The sequence below is a fragment of the Penicillium lagena genome (genome assembly GCF_028827675.1).
Source record: "Penicillium lagena strain IBT 129212 chromosome Unknown utg000006l_segment0_segment0, whole genome shotgun sequence".
In the NCBI taxonomy this organism is placed as follows: Eukaryota; Fungi; Ascomycota; class Eurotiomycetes; order Eurotiales; family Aspergillaceae; genus Penicillium; species Penicillium lagena.
Window position 1 is genome coordinate 1,299,030 of NW_026623227.1, and position 20,282 is coordinate 1,319,311.

A 20,282-nucleotide genomic window follows, 5' to 3' on the forward strand; every position below is an offset into this window, starting at 1 on the left:
CTAAAGCCTCACTAGGACGAGATAGTAACGCTACCGAATCTCTAGTGTAGCGCTCTACGAGTTACTATAGAGACGTACTATTATAGTCGTATCCCTTAGTCTAAATCGGGTAGTACTAGGCCTATTAATTCTATCACTACTAAATAATAGTAGGTGCTTAATACTATAGCTACGCTAGAGGATTAACCTAGCTCTAAGAGCGCTAGAAAAACATAAATAAGAACTATTAGCCCATCTCGAAGTTAAACGTTACTAACGCGATAGCTCCTCGTCTTCTAGTATGTGGAGGAAAATTAAATTTAAAAGCAGTTCATAATTTACCTTGATAATATATCCTCTAGAAGCATAAAGATTAGCTTTATAACCATCATTATATATTTAAAGGTGCTCTAGCTAAATTTAAAAATAATAGTGAAATAAACATCCTTACTATAGTTAACAACATAAATAACCTCTAGATTGAGATACCAACATATATTACTCAAAAAATATAGATCATTATAATCTAACTAGGACTATTTTAAAGAGTAGAATATTTCTCTTATTTAAATACAAAATCCTTAGAATTAGACATAAAACGATAACTTATAAATTGTCGCTAACGAACTAGGTGGGATCTATGAAAGTTTTTTTGCCTATCTTGGCAATTTAGAGGAATATCTTCACTAGAAGTTAGATGATAAAGGAGATTTATCTTTATAAAACCAGATTTAGGCCCATAAAGTTATATATAGGAATATTTAAATAGTCTACTAAAGGACTAGAAACCCTTTACTTCTTTTAATAATATCGTTCTAGGAGTATTTTATTTACCATATCACTATAGAATTAATAGTAGTAGTTCGAAACCTCTACAACCACTACTACCCTTATTAAACTATAAAAATTTTGTGGAGGTTTATTAAAATTAAAATATAATGTTTTCGCTATTGTTAAGATACTTCAGAAAAGTTAGCTTAGACGAGGAAGACTACTTAAACGATATAAGTAATATTAAGTTGCCCTTAGAACTCTAGCGATTCGCTGACATTTTCTCTATGGAATAGTTAGGGGTTGTACCCTTAGGGAAGCTGTAGACTATATATAATTAAACTAACTACTAGTAGAAACCCTCTATATAGACTAATATATCCCCTTCTATAGATAGAGCTCGTGGAATTATAACGATATATTAGGTTTCCTTATTAGATGCTAGCTAAAATTGTCCCTAACCCTGCTGGTATACCTATTCTCTTCGTCCTAAAAATAGATAGAAGACTACATACACCTTTAAAGGTAGTAACTTGTATCTTTGCCTTATCACGGTTTCAATGGCAGGATAGTGGCAATCTCAAGAAATATTGAGACCAACCTCACAAACATTGCCCAGTCAATAGGGGACTCTCCCACTAGACACTTTCGATACGTACAGATCATCAGCGTCAGCCCACACACTGTGAACGCATATCCTACATCCTTCACTGATTGCGTGTGCCAGTGAGGATACGCCTGGGCAAGGAAAAAGACGGGAATCACACTGGTAATGATAATAGCCCAGTGGTTGATAATCCCCGGGGAGGAGGCCCGCCACTCAGCATATTTACCTGCACTGACGCTTTTATAAAGAACGGTCCAACTTCCCAAAGATCTGAACAAAGTCCCTCTTGGAACTCTCATGTAGGTCGCTTCCACGGCCTAGGCGCCAGATATCGGCGGTGGTTTGAGCGAATTCAGAAGATACATCGTGTTTTTTGATGAGAACATCAGCCATATAGGTCCTGACTTGGTTAGGCCCGCTGTCTTGAAAGGGGTATTCAACCATAGGGAAGGTGGATGGATAGTGAAATCAAGTGCTCGGGCGATCTCCACGCTGCTCTGTGACGGAGAAAATGATTTTGGTCTGACAGGGGAGAGACTGGGTTCTATAGGCTGCATGTGACTTTGACTAGTGTCTGCCCCTTCACAGTCTTTGTCGGCAGCCCGTTAATAAGATAATTCTTGGGTGAGTGGGCCACCCAAGCGAGTGTGCCATCCCAAAGCAACATAAGTAAATGGGATATTTTACAACTCGATATCTCAAGAACCATAAGTTAATTCTATTTGATTGCTGGTGTCGTGGTATTAAGAGGCATAATGAGTGGTATAAATAGCCCTAAATCTGAATTAAAAAATGTTGCCTTGCATTATCCAGAAATACATCTCCAGGGACGACAAATATATATCCGAAATCCCAACTATGATAAACCCTTTAAACCCAATAAATAGGCTACATATGATCTCAAACTACTGCTATATCATAAAACCTCATATTAAGCTATGGTTGTTGGGATATTGAATTATAAAATATCCCATCTACTATGGTGTTTAGGGCTGGCCCACTCGCCTCACCTCGGAATTACGTCGGCGGGAAGCGTTTTGGAGGCCTATCGAACGAAGCCTTTAGCGCCTCTACTACAATACTTTAATTTCTACTTATTAAATTAGGCTACAAACCAACGCTTTAAACCTAGGAATAATATATAACTATTCTATCTTAGCATAAGAAACAAGGCTACTACTACCCTCTAGCCTTGTAGTCCTAAAATTTTACTAATATAGAGATTAATTAACGTAATCCACATACGAGCCGTCCACACAAGCGACCCGTCCATTTTCTCCACAAGTATACGATTTTGAAAGATTTCAACCACAAAAGACAATTAAATTGGAATATCTAAAAGGTGAATCGCATAGTTACTTATTAGGACAAGTTCTTATCGTATGTCCAATAGTTGCGTGGCCACTGCATCGTCGTGGAGCTCGCTGGTTTGGCCTAGATGTAGGCTCATTAACCGGCCCCCGAAGCTGCGTATCAAGCAAGCTGTTGAACTCGATCCTGACCTTCCTGTACAAATAAAACCAGATCATCACCAAGATTAGCACGCCTCCTTGCCCTCTTTTGCATTTTCCGCTTATTCTCACACCGTAGAACCTTGATTCCTTGTCGAAGGAAGAAGGTTCATATTCATTGCCATCTGTGCGGCTTTTTCAAGATGTTGAATATGAGATACTGGACTACTAGAAAGAATTCGTTTTCGAAGACTTCTCTGTAGACTCCGGACCTTGTGATCGAGTTGGCGAGGATTCTGAGGTGTTTGAAAAGCAGAGGAGAGCGTCAATAAGAGGTGGTTTTGGTGTCCGAAGTTGGAAAGTAATTTTTTCAAGAACCCGTTCTTAATTAAGCGGGTTAAGTCCTGCACCTGCAAAACCACTGCGTATATTCCCCCTAGTAAACACCTGTTCGCGAGCAGGTGGATAGAGAGACAAGAAATCCTTGTCGATATGGTTGTTGCCGGCAACCATCATCTCTTCCACTAATTTTCTATATGCGCGCTTTAGCGGACCGAAAACACCAACATCAAGCGGTTGTAAAAGGTGGGAGGTATGGGGAGGCATGTAAAGGTAGATAATAGCATTCTCTTTGTAGAATATATCAAAATCTGCAGTTAGATAACTACTATGACCGTCAAGAATAAGCAATCGCTCTGCACCAGTTGAATGGGTGTTAGAATGTGGTTCAAACATCTCTTTTAGCCAGCGGAGGCCAATTTCATCTGTTGTCTAGCCATTCTGACTTCTTGCGATTAGACCTCGGCAGAACCCGCAAACGGGTTCCAGGTCAAGGACCAAAACCCGTCGCGGGTTCTGAGGTCTGGACCAAAGCCCAAACCCGTAAACCCGCGGGTTTTTGGTCCAAACCCGCGGGTACCCGCCAAGAACCCGTTCTTGCACAACTAACTCATTTTAGGCCACACCAAGACGCATAAAACTGCTGATTCATTTAGATAAATTACTGTCATCTACAGCTGTTTTAGTCCCTACTATCATCTACTAAGCAGTTCAATAGTAGTTCCTTAGAAATTTAAAGAAATATCTATAGGTATCTCAATATCTTGTCCTGAGATTATACCCCTCTCTTTATTAGAAGGTTTTATCTTTCTCATAGGTGGTAATGATTAGGCTTCTGTAGAATATTTATTATACTAAGAGAAATATATATTTAGTACAAAGCAAAGTAGATAGACCTTCACAATAACAACTTTTAGGATATCCTCAACTTTAATCAGCCAATCGATAGAGCTTGCTTGTCTTTGCTTTAAAATGAATAGATTTCTTTAAAATATCATATAGTCAATCAATAATACTGATTTCAATCCTCGAAATTGAAGGTTTTCCCTTAAATTGAGGATCCTTAGACTAAATAAAAAAAATCACGGGTTTTTGTGCGTTTTTGTAGGTTTTCGTGGGTTTAGACTAAAAACCCGCTACTAGTGTCAATATTACAACCAATTAGAGTGTTAAAACGTAGGGTATATAGGCCATATTATGGATTTACTCGATTCTCTGCTTAATTCATTTTGTCTTGACTTAAAAGAATTCTCAGTAAGTCTCGCGCTCCTTGCTTTCCTATTATCCCTATCCTCTCTCTCTCTCTCTCACCATGTCCTACCTCTCTTAGTTCTCTGACGTGTATCCCTCATCTTTATATGAGGGTAGTGCAACAGATAATCTAAACTTCCTTCTATCTGATGATCAATCATTTACCTAAGACCTTTCCTACAGCCAGCAAACCACGAACTCAGTCTCTAATATCGATTTTCTTCGACCACCGCAGCCACCTCTAGTCCCTATATCCCTCGAACGCGTCGGCCCAACTCAAAAAAGGCATACATCCTTTATACTAAAATGGCAAATAATGAGTTTGTGTCTTAGTGGTTAAAGACAGATTTTGGAACGAAAAAGAAGATCCGATGGGATTCTAGGCGTCAATCTAATGCGTGGGAGCACTTTGAACAAGTGGCATATAGCACTAATGGGCAACCAAAGGTCATGTGTAAGCGTTGTGGGAAGATTATGGACTACCCATAGGCTAGTCGAAATAGGACGTCAACAATGGTAAAACCTGTTAAAGGCATAGGCTGTCAAAATGCTAGAAAGGAAGCAGTAAGACAGCCAAATGTCTAGCTACTTATGAAAGACGCGGTAAGTCTTATAAACTCCTTATCTACCTAATTACTCGTCTACTAACTTAGGAATATAAATTATTTCAGGCCAATAGTAGCCTAAAGCGCTAGAGCTTTAGCCAAGTAGCTTAGGAAGAAAGGCTTCTTACCTTTATTACCACCTCTCGACTTCCTTTTCGGCTACTTAAGCACCCTGAGTTTCAAAAGCTTATTAACATGGCTCAACTTGCTCCCTCACGCTTACAACTCCCCTCTCCGAGGTCAATTCGGCGTCAGTTGCAAAGTACTATTCAGAAACGACAGCAGAGCCTTCTTCAGAAGCTTCCCCCTAGTGCAAAGCTCTCAATTGCTTTAGATTGTTGGACGTCACCGTTTCGACAGGCTTTTATGGCTATTACTAGCTATTTTATCGACGAGGACTAGAACTACTGCGAGATTCTCCTTAGCTTCGAACCACTTCATAGAACTCACTCTGGTGTTAATTTAAGCACTATTCTTATAGAACTACTTCAGCAACACCAGATTATAGACCGAGTTCTTGCAATCACGACAGACAATGCGTCAAACAACAGCACCCTAATGGCAAGCATTCAAGAATCAGTCGAGTCACTAGACATAGGGGATACTACCCCTATTGTCCGGATTCCATATACTGCTCATATGATTCAATTAAGTCTCAACCAACTCCTAGGGAAGATGAAAGCCAACCCAAAGAATAAGACTACAGAGACAGTCTAGTCCGAAGCTCGCTCCCAATCACTTCGTGTGAGGTAGCATCACCGAGAGATTGTCGATACCCTTAATAAGGTATGCCAGATTTAATATTTGTATTGAAATACTATCCCTTCCCGCTTGCTTTCTATTTAGGTTACTTACTTTCTATAGGTTCGGAACCTTTCTATCTTCGTTAATGTAAGCCCTTAACGCCGTGAGGTATTCTATAGTCTCCAAACAGACGAGCCGAAGCTTATACCAATTCAAGATGTCCGAACACGTTAGAATTCAACTTTTCTAATGCTTCGACGGGCAAAACGACTACAGTCTATGTTTAATGAGTTTTGTGATCAGCTTGACCTCGATCATCTTATGCTCGACTATGAAGAATGGCGTTAGATTGATTATCTTCTTTGGATTACGCAGCCATTCTACTAGCTAACAACTGCGCTTTGCAAGACTAAGGATGTTACTATCCATATCGTCTTTAGAATCTACAATAAGCTCTTTGATCACCTTGAAGCCTCAACCCGTCAGCTTCGACGGAAGAAGGTCCCCTAGAAGCAGGTCATGCTTACTGCTTTACACGTAGCTAAGAGCAAGCTTTCAGAGTATTATAGCAAGACGGATGAAGTTCATAGAGACTTATTTGCTATTAGTACAATCCTTGCTCCCTAGAATAAGCTACATTTCTTCTCTAGTAAGGATTAGGACGATCCAGAGAAGGACTAGCGTAGAAGATACCACCAAAGTTTTGAGCAATACGCTACGCCCTACAAACAGCGTCTTTCAGAGAAGCAGGCTTCTTCCTACACACAGTCGCCAATTGCACAGACCTCGGAGATTGAGATGCTTCTTACATCAGAGTGCGGCAAACCAGTCTAATATGATGAGATTCAACAGTATCTTGATAGTGGTTAGTACTACGATTCTATTACGGCACCTTTTACTAATATCAGTTTTAGGAACCGTTCAGGCAACACCACGATTATTTTGGAAAGACTATCAAAACGAGTTTCTAGCACTTGCAAGCCTTGCACGAGATATCCTCTCTATCCCTGCTACTAGTGCAGGAGTCAAACGTCTATTCAACTCTACTCGAGATATCTGTCACTATCGTCGAGGCTCACTAAAGGATACAACTATTCAAGACCTAATGATGTATATGTGTACAACTCGGTTTGATATTGAGGAGGAACAGCTCGCATCTGTGAAAGAGTATCTCTCTAATGAAGAGATCTAAGCGGCTAAGGAAGAAAAAGCTACCCAAGGTCCACAGCAAGAGCTTGATCCAATTAGTGACAATGAGGAGGATGATATCCAGGACCGACCTACTATACAGATAGCTTCATAGCCACAGCGTGCCTCTGCGAAGAGACGAAAGAGCGTTGCATCCGATCTAGAGGAAGAGATATATGAGCGCGTTGAGTCTGACGATGAGCTTAATCTCCCTCTACCTGATACTCAACAACGTACATCAGGAAGGGCTCGGAAACGTTTAAGGCTTCTTGAGGGCTACGAGGTTAGTCATAGATAGCTTTGTAGTTTAAATCAATTCAATCAACTAATTTATTATCCAAATTCCCTAACATCTCCTCTGAATACACTATATATACCGTCTATAGCCTGTATAGAAGGAATATGCTTGAATTGTAAAGCAAATACTAAAAAATACACCTAGAAATTGCATAAATTATGTCTCTTATATGGCTTTCTATGTTTGCACTGTTTGAAGCTATATTACGGGTTTTTGGTCACCTAAAAACCCGTCGCAGGTTCTTATGTCAAAACCCAAACCCGTCGCGGGTTCTGGGCTCAGACCAAAACCCGCCAAGAACGGGTTTCTGGGTAACCCGCGGGTCCTGCCGCGGTCTACTTGCGATAGCATAGCCCTTATTAAAAAGAGCAGGCTCTTGATACCAAGTAGCATGTTGAGATCCTGCCCTTGATGATCCATATGGGTATAGATATCCCCTTTGAGCTCACACATTCAATGATTGTGACCCATTCGCGGTTCCCCTGAATAACCCTACGAGGTCTTTCACTACGCTCGACCGTGGTTATAACCTTAGAGGTCGAACAGAGCCCCATTGCGAAGCCAGTTTCATCAAAATTCTAGATATCATCTTTATGGATGTCATGTTCAAGAATAGCTTCGCGTACAGTCTCAAACCAAGGCTTTATAACCTTTGGATCTTCCCGTTTTGCACGTTGATATAATATACGTCGGTTGTATTGTGTACGTAGCGTTGGGCGGCGTTTGATAAAGTTGGATGCCCAATTAATCCCAATGGTCGCAGTAGAATCCTTTGTTCGCTCACGAAGTAATATTTGCGCCATTCCATGTAGAAACTCAGGTCGAATTGAAAAACCTCGTTTATCTGCATCCAGCAGTTGCTTGGTAAGGACTTCCTCCTCAAGAGCTGTTAATTTATGGCCATTGGCGCGTGTTTCCGACCGTGGATTGATTCCTTTGAGTCGATCAACAAGTGCGGATTTAGGCACCGCGAATACTGCAGCAGCCCTTGATATGGATCGAAATTTCTTCTTTATAAGCCATAATAGCCATTTACATTCGACTTTCTTGAGAAAGAGGCATTTTGTATGGTGGTGGTAGAAAAATGACGCGTTGAAGATGATTCAATAAAGTTGACGCGAAAGTGGACGGGTCGCTTGTGTGGACGGCTCGTATGTGGATTACGTTATAGAACTTCCAAGAGCTCTTTATAATTATTTATTCCTCTTAAGCTTTAGAGGTAGTATATAGGAGGCTTCTAATTCACCGTCGATATACTACTAGATTACTCTAATCTCTAATTTTTATATACCAACATAAGTTAAATAGGCATTATGCCAATTATTTAGTATACCTTATACCTTTCATCTTTCTAATTAGGTATCGTAATAGGAAAAATACCCCTACTAATAGCCCCTTTATAGAAAATAAGCTCTTACTAGAATGACTCTCTAGCCATAGAAATTTTAGAGCTATTTTGGTAGTAGCTCGCTACCATCTTAGTATTATCTATTAAAGGCATATATTTAGCAATCCTAGTTTTAGCCTAACGAGATATCTTTATAAGAAAGCCCTAAGCCCAGGACCTATATAGCGTTGAACCTTAAGGGGTTAGGTATAGAACTAGACAAGTAGTCTATGTAGTAGAGCTATATTAAAATCGGTTCGTCCCCGGTATAGTATCAAAATAAGTACATATCGAAGAAAGACTATTCTCCAATAATTTACGAGTAGGTCTATTAGAGACTCTTTAGCGACTATAAAAAAAGACTTAGAGAGATAAAGGCGAAAAGAGGCTATTTAGGCTAAATCCAAGGGATTTTGTACGCTCGATAGTTAATCGCTTTAGGTATACATAATATTATGACTATTATTATATCCCTTTAATAGAGAATCCATATGAACCCTAGTTAGTTCATACTATAATAATCCTTTAGTAAGATGATTTATACGTGATTATATAGAAGATCTACCACGTTTTAAATTAAATTTATTAGGTCTATTCAAAGTATACTATTATAGAATATATGTACTACCTTATCTACTAAGGTATAGTAGTACTAAGATATTAACCCTATAGTAAGCTTAAATTGCTACTAATTTCTACCTAACCCTTTACTAGGTTAAGTATAGAGTTTACATAGGGTTACAACCTACTTATTATCTAAAAGAGTGAATATATAGACGTAAATATGGTTATCATTAATAGGTATACGAGATAGTCCTTTTTATTCTCTATTTTATCTATAATCACCATTACTAGCCTTACTAAACTATTCTATTAAGGTTAACTTAAAATATAGAGCCTATACGTTAAGGGTTATTATCCCTAAATTAGCTTAATATTATTTATATGAAAATTCTTTTCTAGTTTAAACTCTACTATGGTTCCTATATATATAGCACTACCAGTATTTTGATACTTAAACTAATAGCTAAATAGAGCCCACTAATTAGACGTTAGAATGTTAACTCTACTACTTTATTAGTATAGAATACTTAGCCTAGCTAAAATTACCCTGATTAGCAAAATATACTTATAATAATGAATAAAGTTAGCGTTACAATAGGTAAGAATCCCTTTATAGTCCCTTATAGCTTTTTTACTAGAGTTTTAGCTATAAAATACGGTCGATCCGTATAAAGAGGTCTCTGACGTTACTAAAGTATATATTAAAAATTTGAAAAATTATCTACAAGGAGCTTAAGAAATACTAGCGAGACGCTATTAACTCTTACGCGAAGTACTATAAGTTAATAAGTAGTAAGATCTTATTACGTTATTAACTAAAAACCTTAAAATTAAAGATACCTAGTAAGACGCAAGGTCCGCGCCTACGGATAACTTCAAAAATTTGATAAATAAACTAAATCACGACTTCCACACAGTATAGTCTCTTCTCATTTTTAGCAGCTATACATCCTCTTAAGTCGCGTGATTTCATCAATTTTTACGAGTAGAATAGGATTTTTCTACTCTACTTTTTATCAAAGCTCACATATCGACTTCAACTACTCGATTCACATACATTCCTCGCATACAAGAACTATTATCGCAAGCATAATAGCTATTCAAATGAATAGGGCGCTTTGGTAACTTATAGAGGAAGTAGACTTTTTCCGCTCTATCTATGAAATCCGGGTATAGATCTTCAATGTTAGCTGTCTAGCACACGTTCAAAATCTATAGGATTTAGCCATTCGATGTAGAGGTTGGTTATTTTCGTAGAGATGATAGACGGCTAAATCTAAGAGTCTACGATAGAGGGATAGAATACGAGCTTAGAGACTACGATAGAGGGGATAGTGATAAGGGGAATGCTTCAGATGCATCCTAACTATACACTCCACCACCACCAGCGTCAAGTTCAACTATCAATTCTCCACCGATAATAGTCACAAAACTATGAAAAAATATTTATAATATTGAGAAGAGCTTTTCAGCTAATCCTATCCTGATTTAGCGAAAATCCAGCGCCATTTAGAGGCAATTTATGAGGGGAGCATTACCAAAGCGGACTTGGCTGCCTAGGCCTCCGCAGATATATCACGTATTCTAGCCAACCAGGAAGCGGCTAACTCCCCTAAATCTAGGCGTTGGGCATGTAAAGGGGACATTCTTTCTGTTAGAGACTCAAATGCCCCTATACAGTCAAGGGATATTGTAGAGGCAGAGAAAGACGGAAGTGGGAAAGAGAGGCTAAACAGAAGTGGGGTGAAATCAGCCGCCAGGCGGAAATTAACGACCAGGAAAATCAGAAAAGAGCGGAGGAGCTTGAATGGGTCAAAAGAGATGACGGCCAGCCACTTTATACTATAAACAGACAGGGGATGGCGTTGTAAATAGTGGAGCGGGAGAGTAGGGCGCACAATGGCATGTCAGGTCAGAGCCGACAGACCGGCAGGAGAACCGGGGGAAATTCGACCAGCACGAAGCCGAGTACGTCGACCGAATAGAAAATGAAGCAATCGAACGTCGTATTCTCTTCTGTATACTGAGTGTGTGTATGATAATGGGATCTAGGATACAGGAGGGCATGTAGCTGAGAGGACCCTCGATACAGGAGCTCCGCTCTCCAACCATGTTGATGCCCTGTCTGTAAGGCCTAAATATATCACGTAGCTGCCGAGCAGATCACAGGTCACTGCACCTATGCCGAGCGCCAGTCCGGCTGCAATAGGTTCAAAAGTTGGTGGGTAAAAGAAGAATTATCATTGGATTGGGGAGGACCCACAACCGCGCAGCGTTGGAAGTCCGACTTTTGGGGGCGATTACTCTTTTTTTCCTACGTTGTATAAATTCCATCCAGGCAAGCAAGGAGGATGAATGAATTTTATCTCAACTCATCTATACCAATTTTGCTATCCCAGTTACTCTACAGGAACTAAACAGACCAATACTATTCAGTTAAAATAAGCCATAGTTCCGTAGAAGTCTCGTAGGAATTCCTATGGGACTAACGGGACCTAGCAACGGGACTAAGATTTTTTAGTCCCGTGGGTAATGCCAAGGCCTATATCCACCCATTTTGGCGAATTGGCCTTAGTGAGAGTGAATCAGGATTTCTTCCAATTCTAGAGCCCCTGATTCCCATGCCAAGGAAGCAGGACGAGGTAGGGCATATTAATGAGGGAGAGCCTATACAGAAGAGGAAGAAGGTACCATCAAATGTAGTACATGTAGGAACGTTGGACATACACGAAGGTCATGTAAAGAAAGCAGAGACTGAAATCCAGATACAATCATATGACATTTTTTTAATTATGATTTCAGAGATAACATAATGTTGGAATCTGGAATTTGCGTATCCACTAGTAAATTTACTAGTGTATGTCATGTGACAATGATTGACAACGATGATATTCAGGTCTAGCTGTCATGTCCACATTTATACAGTAGTAGAGAAGCGGAAAAAACTCTGCATACAGGTGAAATCTGTCCACATAGGGGCACAATTTCCTGCTAGGTTGGGAGAATGCCAGGTGAGTCAGCGTCAGGATGCGGCAGTTGGATATATTACTTGGGGGCCATTATACTGATACATAATTTGTGGTCCATAACAAAAGCTATGGTGTCCCTATGAAGTCCCCTTCAGGGGCTGTTGGTGAATTTGGTGGGTTCGCCAAGTCCCTGGGCTTATTATCCGGGTGACAATTTTATCAGTCGCAACCGTTTCTGATTATCGGGAATACTTCTACCTCTCTCAATTTCACCTTTTCCTCTCAAAGCCAGAATATACGAAACACTTGGGGAAGGCAGAGCGGAGACACAACACCATGTCGAACCCGGAGAAAACGGCGCTGTTTGGTGCCCAGCCCGTTGGCTTGGCCTCACACGTTCAAGACTCCTCCCATTTCGAGCCCGTCGTTAAGTACGCCCAAGTTGAACCTGATGATGGTCTGGAAGTCGTGCTGGATAGTGGGCTCGAGGTAGTGCCTGGCCAGAAAGACTCCGCCAAGTGGAGGAAGACTTGCAGCTACAGACAAACGAATGTCGCACCTTCACATGACGAGTTGCTGGATGAGAAAGCTGCCGCTACCGGTCCGTATCTCGATGAAGGCCCGCAGATTCCCGGGCGACATGAGTACGAACTGCACGAACTGCCATCGGCTAGCGAACAGATAGATTCCAACCGGATCTGTGGCTGCAAGCGACGGTACTTCTGGATCATTCTAGCGGTAGCCATCTCGGTTGTTCTGGCCATCGCCCTTGGCGTCCCTCTCGGGATCGTTTTTCAAAACAAATCCCGTTCTGCTAGGTACGCCGGAGTATGGTGGGATAGATGAGTGGAGACAGTTGTTTGCATTGTGGTTGACAGAGCGAGTTGCTAGAGAGCCTCTTTTGTGGTTTCCGTTGTTGATGCGCTGTCTTGGTCTTATCTGCCGGCCAGCAATTACCACGCATACCAGCTCGTTCACCATTGCGCTTTCTGGTCTCTTCTCTGGTTCTTCAAAAACGCCAGCTAATACATCACAGGGTATCCCCCGCATCATCCACAATATCCGTCGCCCTAGGGGCGTCCACAGCTTTAAGCGCGTCTACGAAGTCGACAGCATTCACACAGTCCCCATCTTCAATTACGACCATAGATTCAACTACGACCATAGATTCACCTACGACCATAGATTCACCTACGACCACAGATTCGCCTACAACCATAGATTCACCTACCACCACAGATTCACATACGACCACAGATTCTACGACCACATTTCTATTGTCCTCTGAGACCTCAACGGATGTAGCAACGGAGCACGGAGCGACAACCTCTACGTCTACTACATCATCAACGTCAACTTCTAGTGGTAAGTGGTGGCTTACTTCCCATACTCTCAAATTCTCTGAATACTGGTGTATATGGGTCCGAATGAATCTGACGTTAACACATTTTAAACCACAATAGACACCTGCATCGCTGGCACCGTAGCCGCTGGTCAAACTGGCAATTTCTTGGGTCTGTGCAGCTTCGCGTGCCACTACGGCTATTGTCCTCCCGGTCCTTGCGTATGTACGAAGCACGGCGATCCCGTGTCACCTCCACCGGCTACGGGCCAGGTAGGTTGCCCACTCCGCGGAGAGGACCTTGGGTATAAGGGATTGTGTAGCTTCTGCTGCAATCACGGGTATTGCCCTAATAAGGCTTGCACGACAGAGTGCTAGGAGAGTCTGTCCTGGACTGCCAACGCGAGTTGCTGCTCTAAGAATAGCGTAATAATGTAACGGGCCAGGGCCGCTGTCTAATCACGTGCAGGCACGCGACCCACGCCCATTGTTTATCAACTTCGCGCACCTAGATAGCTCTTCTCTCTACGCTTTTAGAAAATTGCCATTGGCCTCTCCAGTCGGCATATCAACTCGACTCAGCCCTCCACAGGATTTATACTTTCTCCGATTATTATCTCTAAAAGAGAGAGCCTACTACTACGAAGTTGAGTATAGTGACCTATCTAACGATTAGAGAATCGAAAATAACGATAATAGCTAGATTATAGATTAAATTAAAGCTTAAATGAGCAGAAAAGTAATTTATCGCTATGATTCCTAGTCCTTAATGGCTATAGTAGTCATTTATCCCCCTATTTTAGTCAGTTATACCTTTCAAACTAATAGGAAGGGAGTTCCTAATTATTTGTTTTACAATAAATTTCCCTATAGTCAAAAGAATCTCATCTACATCCTAGGCTTTAACGCTCCGTTCTCAGTAGTAGGGTATAGCATTAACCTCATGTTCCTCTTCGTTTCCTAAGCGTGAGATCTCTTATAGTGTATTTTATTCCTCACTTAGGCATAAATATTAAGTCCTACACAGAAACTGACGAGCCGGAGCTGGTTAAGGCGTCCCACGCCACCCAATTTACATAAATAGGGACTCCGGATTGATCTCACCCATCCCAGAGCCGCAAGTCATTTGATTTAACATATTTCGCCTTTCACTGTCGCCGCGGCTATATCATTATGAAGCTTGTGATCGGTGGCTCGACAGGCTTTGTCGCCACAGAGCTGATCCGCCAAGGTATCGAGAACCCGGCTATAACATCTATCGTCGCCCTTGGCCGTCGTGAGAACCCCGCACGGCTAGTGAACCCTAAGCTGAAGTTTGTCGTCTGCGACAACTTTGAGAGCTATCCCGACAGCGTTAAAAAGGAGCTGGAGAATGCGGATGGCTGTATCTGGTATGCTTAGTCTCCTTGACATTTTAAACACTCCTCAACGTTTCCATTTCACGGTCTGGTGACGATGGGATCAACCAGTCCAGCAGTCCGAACACACCGGAGAACAGCATCACTGACTCCAAAATAGGACCATTGCAGTGACACCGATGAAGCTCAAGACCATCCCGTTTGAGGAGACGTGTAAGATTTCCCGCGACTACGCTACCGCGGCCATTCAAGCACTCGATGTCCTCCGCCACAAGCAAGCTAGACCGCTACGCTTTCTCTACATGAGCGGCCATTTTGCCCCCCGCAGCCCGGCTGAGGTACCGAAAGAACTGCAAGACCACGGCCTCATCAACTACGGCCTATTACGGGTATGTCTAGATGAGAGACGGAATACAGCCATTGTTCCCAGAGTTTATTTTCCCTGCCCCCTTCCCCGATCTCATATGGCAATGGAAATGCTAACCCGAGCCGCTCCAGGGTGAAGCTGAGACGTTAATTCTTACATACGGGGAGAAATCTGAAGGTGCCGTCCAGTCCTGTGTCGCCAAGCCTGGGCTCATCGACGCCCCTGGGAGGGAGACGCGGGAGATCCCTGGCCTCCCACACATCGACCTGGCCAGAATTGCAGCAGCTCTGTTAGACCAGGCCATGAATGGGTTCGAAAAGAACACACTGAGCAATGACGACCTGGTTCGCATTGGACAGAAGGTTCTGGTTAGGCAACATGATGCTTGACGTGTTCCGCTGGGCATGGCAAACTAGCACCTAGATGTTGGTACCTCCATTGTAGGGTGCCTAGGCTCCTGTTTTAACTACCCGATGAATTCTACCTGTGTCTCGAACATAGAGTGACTAAGGGCAAGCGTTATACTGTCTTATTCTTCCTACCATGCCCTATTCTCTACCTTAACACTAAATTCAAACGTATCTTCACTACAATAATACTGAGCTCAGTTGATTCACATGCTGGCCTCTTGAGTCGCTGTGCGGTTTGCAATGGAGCCACCATGCCAAGCATGACATGCATCTCGCTCATTACGAAGGTCGCTCTGATCTCCTGGCCGACCCCAACCGCCACCCCCCGGGGTGCGGACGATGATCCGTTCCCCTGGCTGCATCTGAGCCGAGTTCTTCGCTCCCATATTGATGTGTCTTTCCTCCCAGCCTCCATCAGGTTTAGGTATTCTGCGGACCCAGATATTCTGGCCACACTGAGCGTCCTCGCCACCTGCCAGCCCATAGGGGTGGTAAACCCTTCGCTCAGAAAGTATCGATACCTGCACAGGGATCCGGAACTCGATATCCCGAACCACTCCATCACCGCCACGATGCTGGCCGCTCCCCCCTGAGTTGGGCCGTAGGCTGAACTCCCGAAGCAAGACGGGGTACCTCCTCTCGAACACTTCAGCATCGGTTATTCGTGTGTTGGTCATATGCGTGTGAACGCCTGAGGTGCCTTCCCAGTTTGGCCCGGCCCCGCTGCCTCCAGCGATCGTTTCATAGTATCCAAACCCTTTGGTCTCTGTTTTCCCAAGCATATTGCCGCCAAATCCGAAGGTCAGGTTATTTGTATCACCCTGCGAAGCTGCACAGGCGTGGAAGCATTTCAAAATAACATCTGTTACGCGTTGACTCTAAACGTTGGAGAAAGAGTGAGCCTTGCGCCTTCACCGATTTTCAATGAAGGGTTGCCCTACCGTGAGAACATTGCCGCCTACTACTGCGGCTGATTCGGATGGTGACAAAAGACAATTTGGAGGAATTCGAACGTTGATTGGCTTCAAACAGCCCTGATTTAGAGGAATGTCCGCAGATATCAGACATCGCAGGCAATATATGATAGCGGAGTAAGTAACAGCCTCAGGGGCGTTGATATTGCCTGGCATAATAAGTCAATCCTCTTCTTGTAGAACTCACTACCTTGGTTTATCCGGCGGGTACTTACCGTACACCTCGGGCCCTGTTCCATCAAAATCAAAAACAGCCTCGCCACTCTCCTCATTGACGGAGATCTTCAGTTGGATAGGGCTTCCGTCGTCCATATAGTCAATGGCTCGGAGGTCTTGACCGGAGAACTTCTTGCTGACTTCTTTTAACAGATTGCGCACACTAAGCTCTGCATTGTCTTGAATGTGTCGCATGTAGAACGAGACAACCTCTTCGCCGTATTCCTCGATCAAAGCACTGATCAAGTTGATACCTTTCTTGTTTGCAGCAATTTGGGCCTTGAGGTCGTTCAGATTATCCGGCAAGCAGCGAGTACCACTGCAGTCGGGGTATTTAGCCGGTTCATCGTAAAGAAGCTCGGTGATCCGTTTTTCGTTGAACCGGCCCTCTGACACCAGTTTCTCGCTTTTGATTGCCGCACCCTCCTGGTACAATTCCTTGGAATGAGGTGGCATGGAGCCGGGAAGAATGCCCCCAATATCGGCTAGAAGAAGTTAGAGGAAGCGAAATCTCTTTTTCTCATCGGAGGTGAGGCTCTTACCATGATGCGCTCGAGATGCTACATAGAATATAATTTTCCCCTGGCTGAAAGCGGGCTGGAGGACGGTGATATCGGGAAGATGTGTTCCACCAAATTCGGGGTGGTTGGACACAATAACATCGCCGGGCTTCAACTTGCCCTGCCAAATGCGGGCCTGAGTGCGGACACAAGTGGACATGCTGCCAAGGTGGACTGGCAGATGTGGTGCATTTGCAACGAGCCCGCCGTCGGCGTCGAACAAGGCACACGAGTAGTCAAGTCGTTCTTTGACATTCGTACTCACGCTTGTCTTCTGCAATGCACGACCCATTTGTTCGGCAATGGCCATAAAACGATGGGAGAATACACTGAGCATAATAGGGTCCACGGTGGCTGTATCTATTCTGGTGCTTTTGCCGTCGGCCTCCCCTATGTTGATGACAACATGGGTCTTTGTCAAGAGTGCCGTGGCACCTGGTGGCACGACGATTGTTTGCGTATCATCAGCCAGAATTGCTGGTCCCGTCACCCGATCATCGATATTCAAACCATCCAGCTTGTAAATTGGGGTTTCATGGCGGCCGTTTTCGAAGAACACCCGAGACATGCGATATGCTCCATCCACTACGTCCTTGGGTCGAGACTCTTGGAGCTGCTGATCCACGGTCTTCTCAGACATTTGGAAGCTCTTCCCGATTCCCCTAACCCGTACATCATCCACGATGATGTCTCGATCAGGGAGGGTAAAGCCAAACTCTTGCTCATGATGCTCGATAAAGGCTTTCCCAAAAGCCCAGTCATCGGCACCACCGTGAAGCCCTGCTTCTTCTTTGCTGGGGTTGACTATCATGAGCGAAGATTCTGTTCCGCGGTATCTCATGTTGAGATATTCTTCGAATACTATGGATTCATCGTCAAATCCTTGGTCATGTAGCCTTTGTTTGGATCTTTGCTTCAAATCTTCCATCTTTCGCCTGAGCTCTTGCCGAACCGCCTCGTCATCCTCAACCCATGTTTTAGACTCTGGCTCTTGGTTCTCATCAACCACATCGGCCAAAGCCATTCCGTACGCAGAAAGTACGGACGAATATCGGTGAATTAGGATTTGTCGAATCCCCAGACTCTCGGCAATAGCCACTGCGTGTTGGCCACCAGCACCTCCAAACGTAGCTAGTCGGTGCTTCGAAGTATCATGTCCTTTTGCTTCTGTCAGAGACCGAATCGGGCGAGTCATTGTCTCATTGGCGACTTTGACGAAGCCAAAGGCAACCTCATCGGGGCTCATTTCTCTATCCTGGCCTCCTTTGGATAATTCAGCATTGATTTCTTTTGTCAGTTGCTCGAATAAATCCCGACTCGCGTGCTCGTCCAACCCCTGGTTTTCATTGCGGCCAAAAATCTTGGGAAAGAAATCAGGGACCAGTCGACCAAGGAAGAGATTCGCATCCGTCACCGTCAGCGGTCCACCTTTGCGATAACACGCTGGTCCTGGATGCGCGCCTGCTGATTCTGGGCCCACTACAAAGAGACCATTGCGGTAAAAGAGCCTAGAGCCGCCTCCTGCAGCCACAGTGTTGATATCGAGCTGGGGGGATTGTATGGTCACTCCGGCAGTGGTTGTTTCAAACACATGTTCGTATCGACCAGATCCGTATCTGCTAACATCTGTACTGGTACCACCCATATCAAAACCAATAACTGGGATCTTGGACACCGGATCATATGAAGTCAATGCATATCCAACCACGCCGCCTGCTGGGCCGGACAGGATGGCTCGCAGGCCGGAAAACTGGTCCACGTCTACTAAACCACCGTCCGACTGCATGAACTCGCAGCGTGCACCTCGAGCACCTTCTTGTCGCTTCACACTCTCGGTTCCCAGTCCGCCCTCAAAGCCCGCCTGGAATCCGGCAATATATTTCCTGATCGTTGGAGTCAGATATGCATCGGCACATGCTGAAGTTGTTCGCGGGATCAGTTTGATCATTGGCATAAGCTGGTGGCTCAGGCTGACATGTTGGAAGCCTATCTCGGTAGCAATTCTCCCCACCAGCGCCTCGTGGTCAGGAAAAGTGTATCCATGCATGAGACACACGGCGATACTGCGGATTCCATGGTCATATATTCGCTGCAGCTGAGATCTCACCGTGCTCTCCGATGGCCGTTTCAAGATGCGGACTGCTTCCGAGGACAAGCCTCGCACAATGTCGGCTCCTGGGGCCATCTGTTCCCGAGGGACTGTCGCTGTGACGTTACGTTCGGGATCTTCTGCATAATCCTCCAGAGTCACGCGCTCATCTATCTCGACGACCTCTTCATAGAGCACCTCGGGCCGTTTGATCGCCAAGTCAAAGATCTTGGGCCGGGACTGATTGCCAATCTGAAGGCAGTCCTTGAAGCCTTTACTGACCACCAGCGCAATTCTCTCGCCTTTCCGCTCCAACAAAGCATTCGTGGCCACGGTAGTGCCCATGCGAATGCTTTGGATCAGGGATGTGTCGATAGGCTCGCCGCGAGGAATTTCACGGCCCGTAAACCGGGAAAGGATGCGCCGAATGCCTTCCAACGGTGCATCCTGGTAGTTGGAGGGATCTTCGGATAGTAGCTTGATAACAATGTCATCTTCCAAGCGCCCCGTTCCCGGGTTGCCCACGCAATCTGTAAAAGTCCCGCCTCGCTGGACCACCACGTTAGCGAGTGGGGGGCAGAAGGTGAAAGGGCGAGATCATACATACATCAATGGCGATTCTGATTCCCTTGGGCTGATCCATGATATACAGTACGGGGGTGGTGATGATGATGATGGAGGTTGAAGAGGGGAAGTTCGGGGATTGAAGCCCAATACGTCATCCGAGTTAGTTACCAGTTCAAACAATCTCATTACGGATGGGCTAATTAAGGCTTGATTGAGCTCGCTACAGCAAAAGGCCCTCCAAATCAT

At 44.1% G+C, this 20,282-nt stretch overlaps 3 protein-coding genes across 3 annotated transcripts; 2 read left to right on the forward strand and 1 right to left on the reverse strand.

Moving 5' to 3' along the window:
- Positions 1-12,489: 12,489 nt before the first annotated feature.
- On the forward strand, positions 12,490-13,772 carry N7510_008668 (uncharacterized protein; the record flags this gene model as incomplete). Its single annotated transcript, XM_056980593.1, has 3 exons — positions 12,490-12,971; positions 13,240-13,432; positions 13,641-13,772. 3 exons carry the CDS (start codon positions 12,490-12,492, stop codon positions 13,770-13,772), a joined length of 807 nt encoding a protein of 268 aa, XP_056830802.1.
- Positions 13,773-14,668: 896 nt separating this feature from the next.
- Positions 14,669-15,609, forward strand: N7510_008669 (uncharacterized protein; the record flags this gene model as incomplete). The annotated part of the gene is made up of 3 exons (XM_056980594.1): positions 14,669-14,886; positions 15,014-15,242; positions 15,352-15,609. 3 exons carry the CDS (start codon positions 14,669-14,671, stop codon positions 15,607-15,609), a joined length of 705 nt encoding a protein of 234 aa, XP_056830803.1.
- Positions 15,610-15,833: 224 nt separating this feature from the next.
- Positions 15,834-20,112, reverse strand: N7510_008670 (uncharacterized protein; the record flags this gene model as incomplete). The annotated part of the gene is made up of 4 exons (XM_056980595.1): positions 15,834-16,459; positions 16,820-17,305; positions 17,363-20,018; positions 20,077-20,112. The coding sequence occupies 4 exons, from the start codon at positions 20,110-20,112 to the stop codon at positions 15,834-15,836; spliced, it is 3,804 nt and encodes a 1,267-aa protein (XP_056830804.1).
- Between the last annotated feature and the right edge of the window lie 170 nt (positions 20,113-20,282).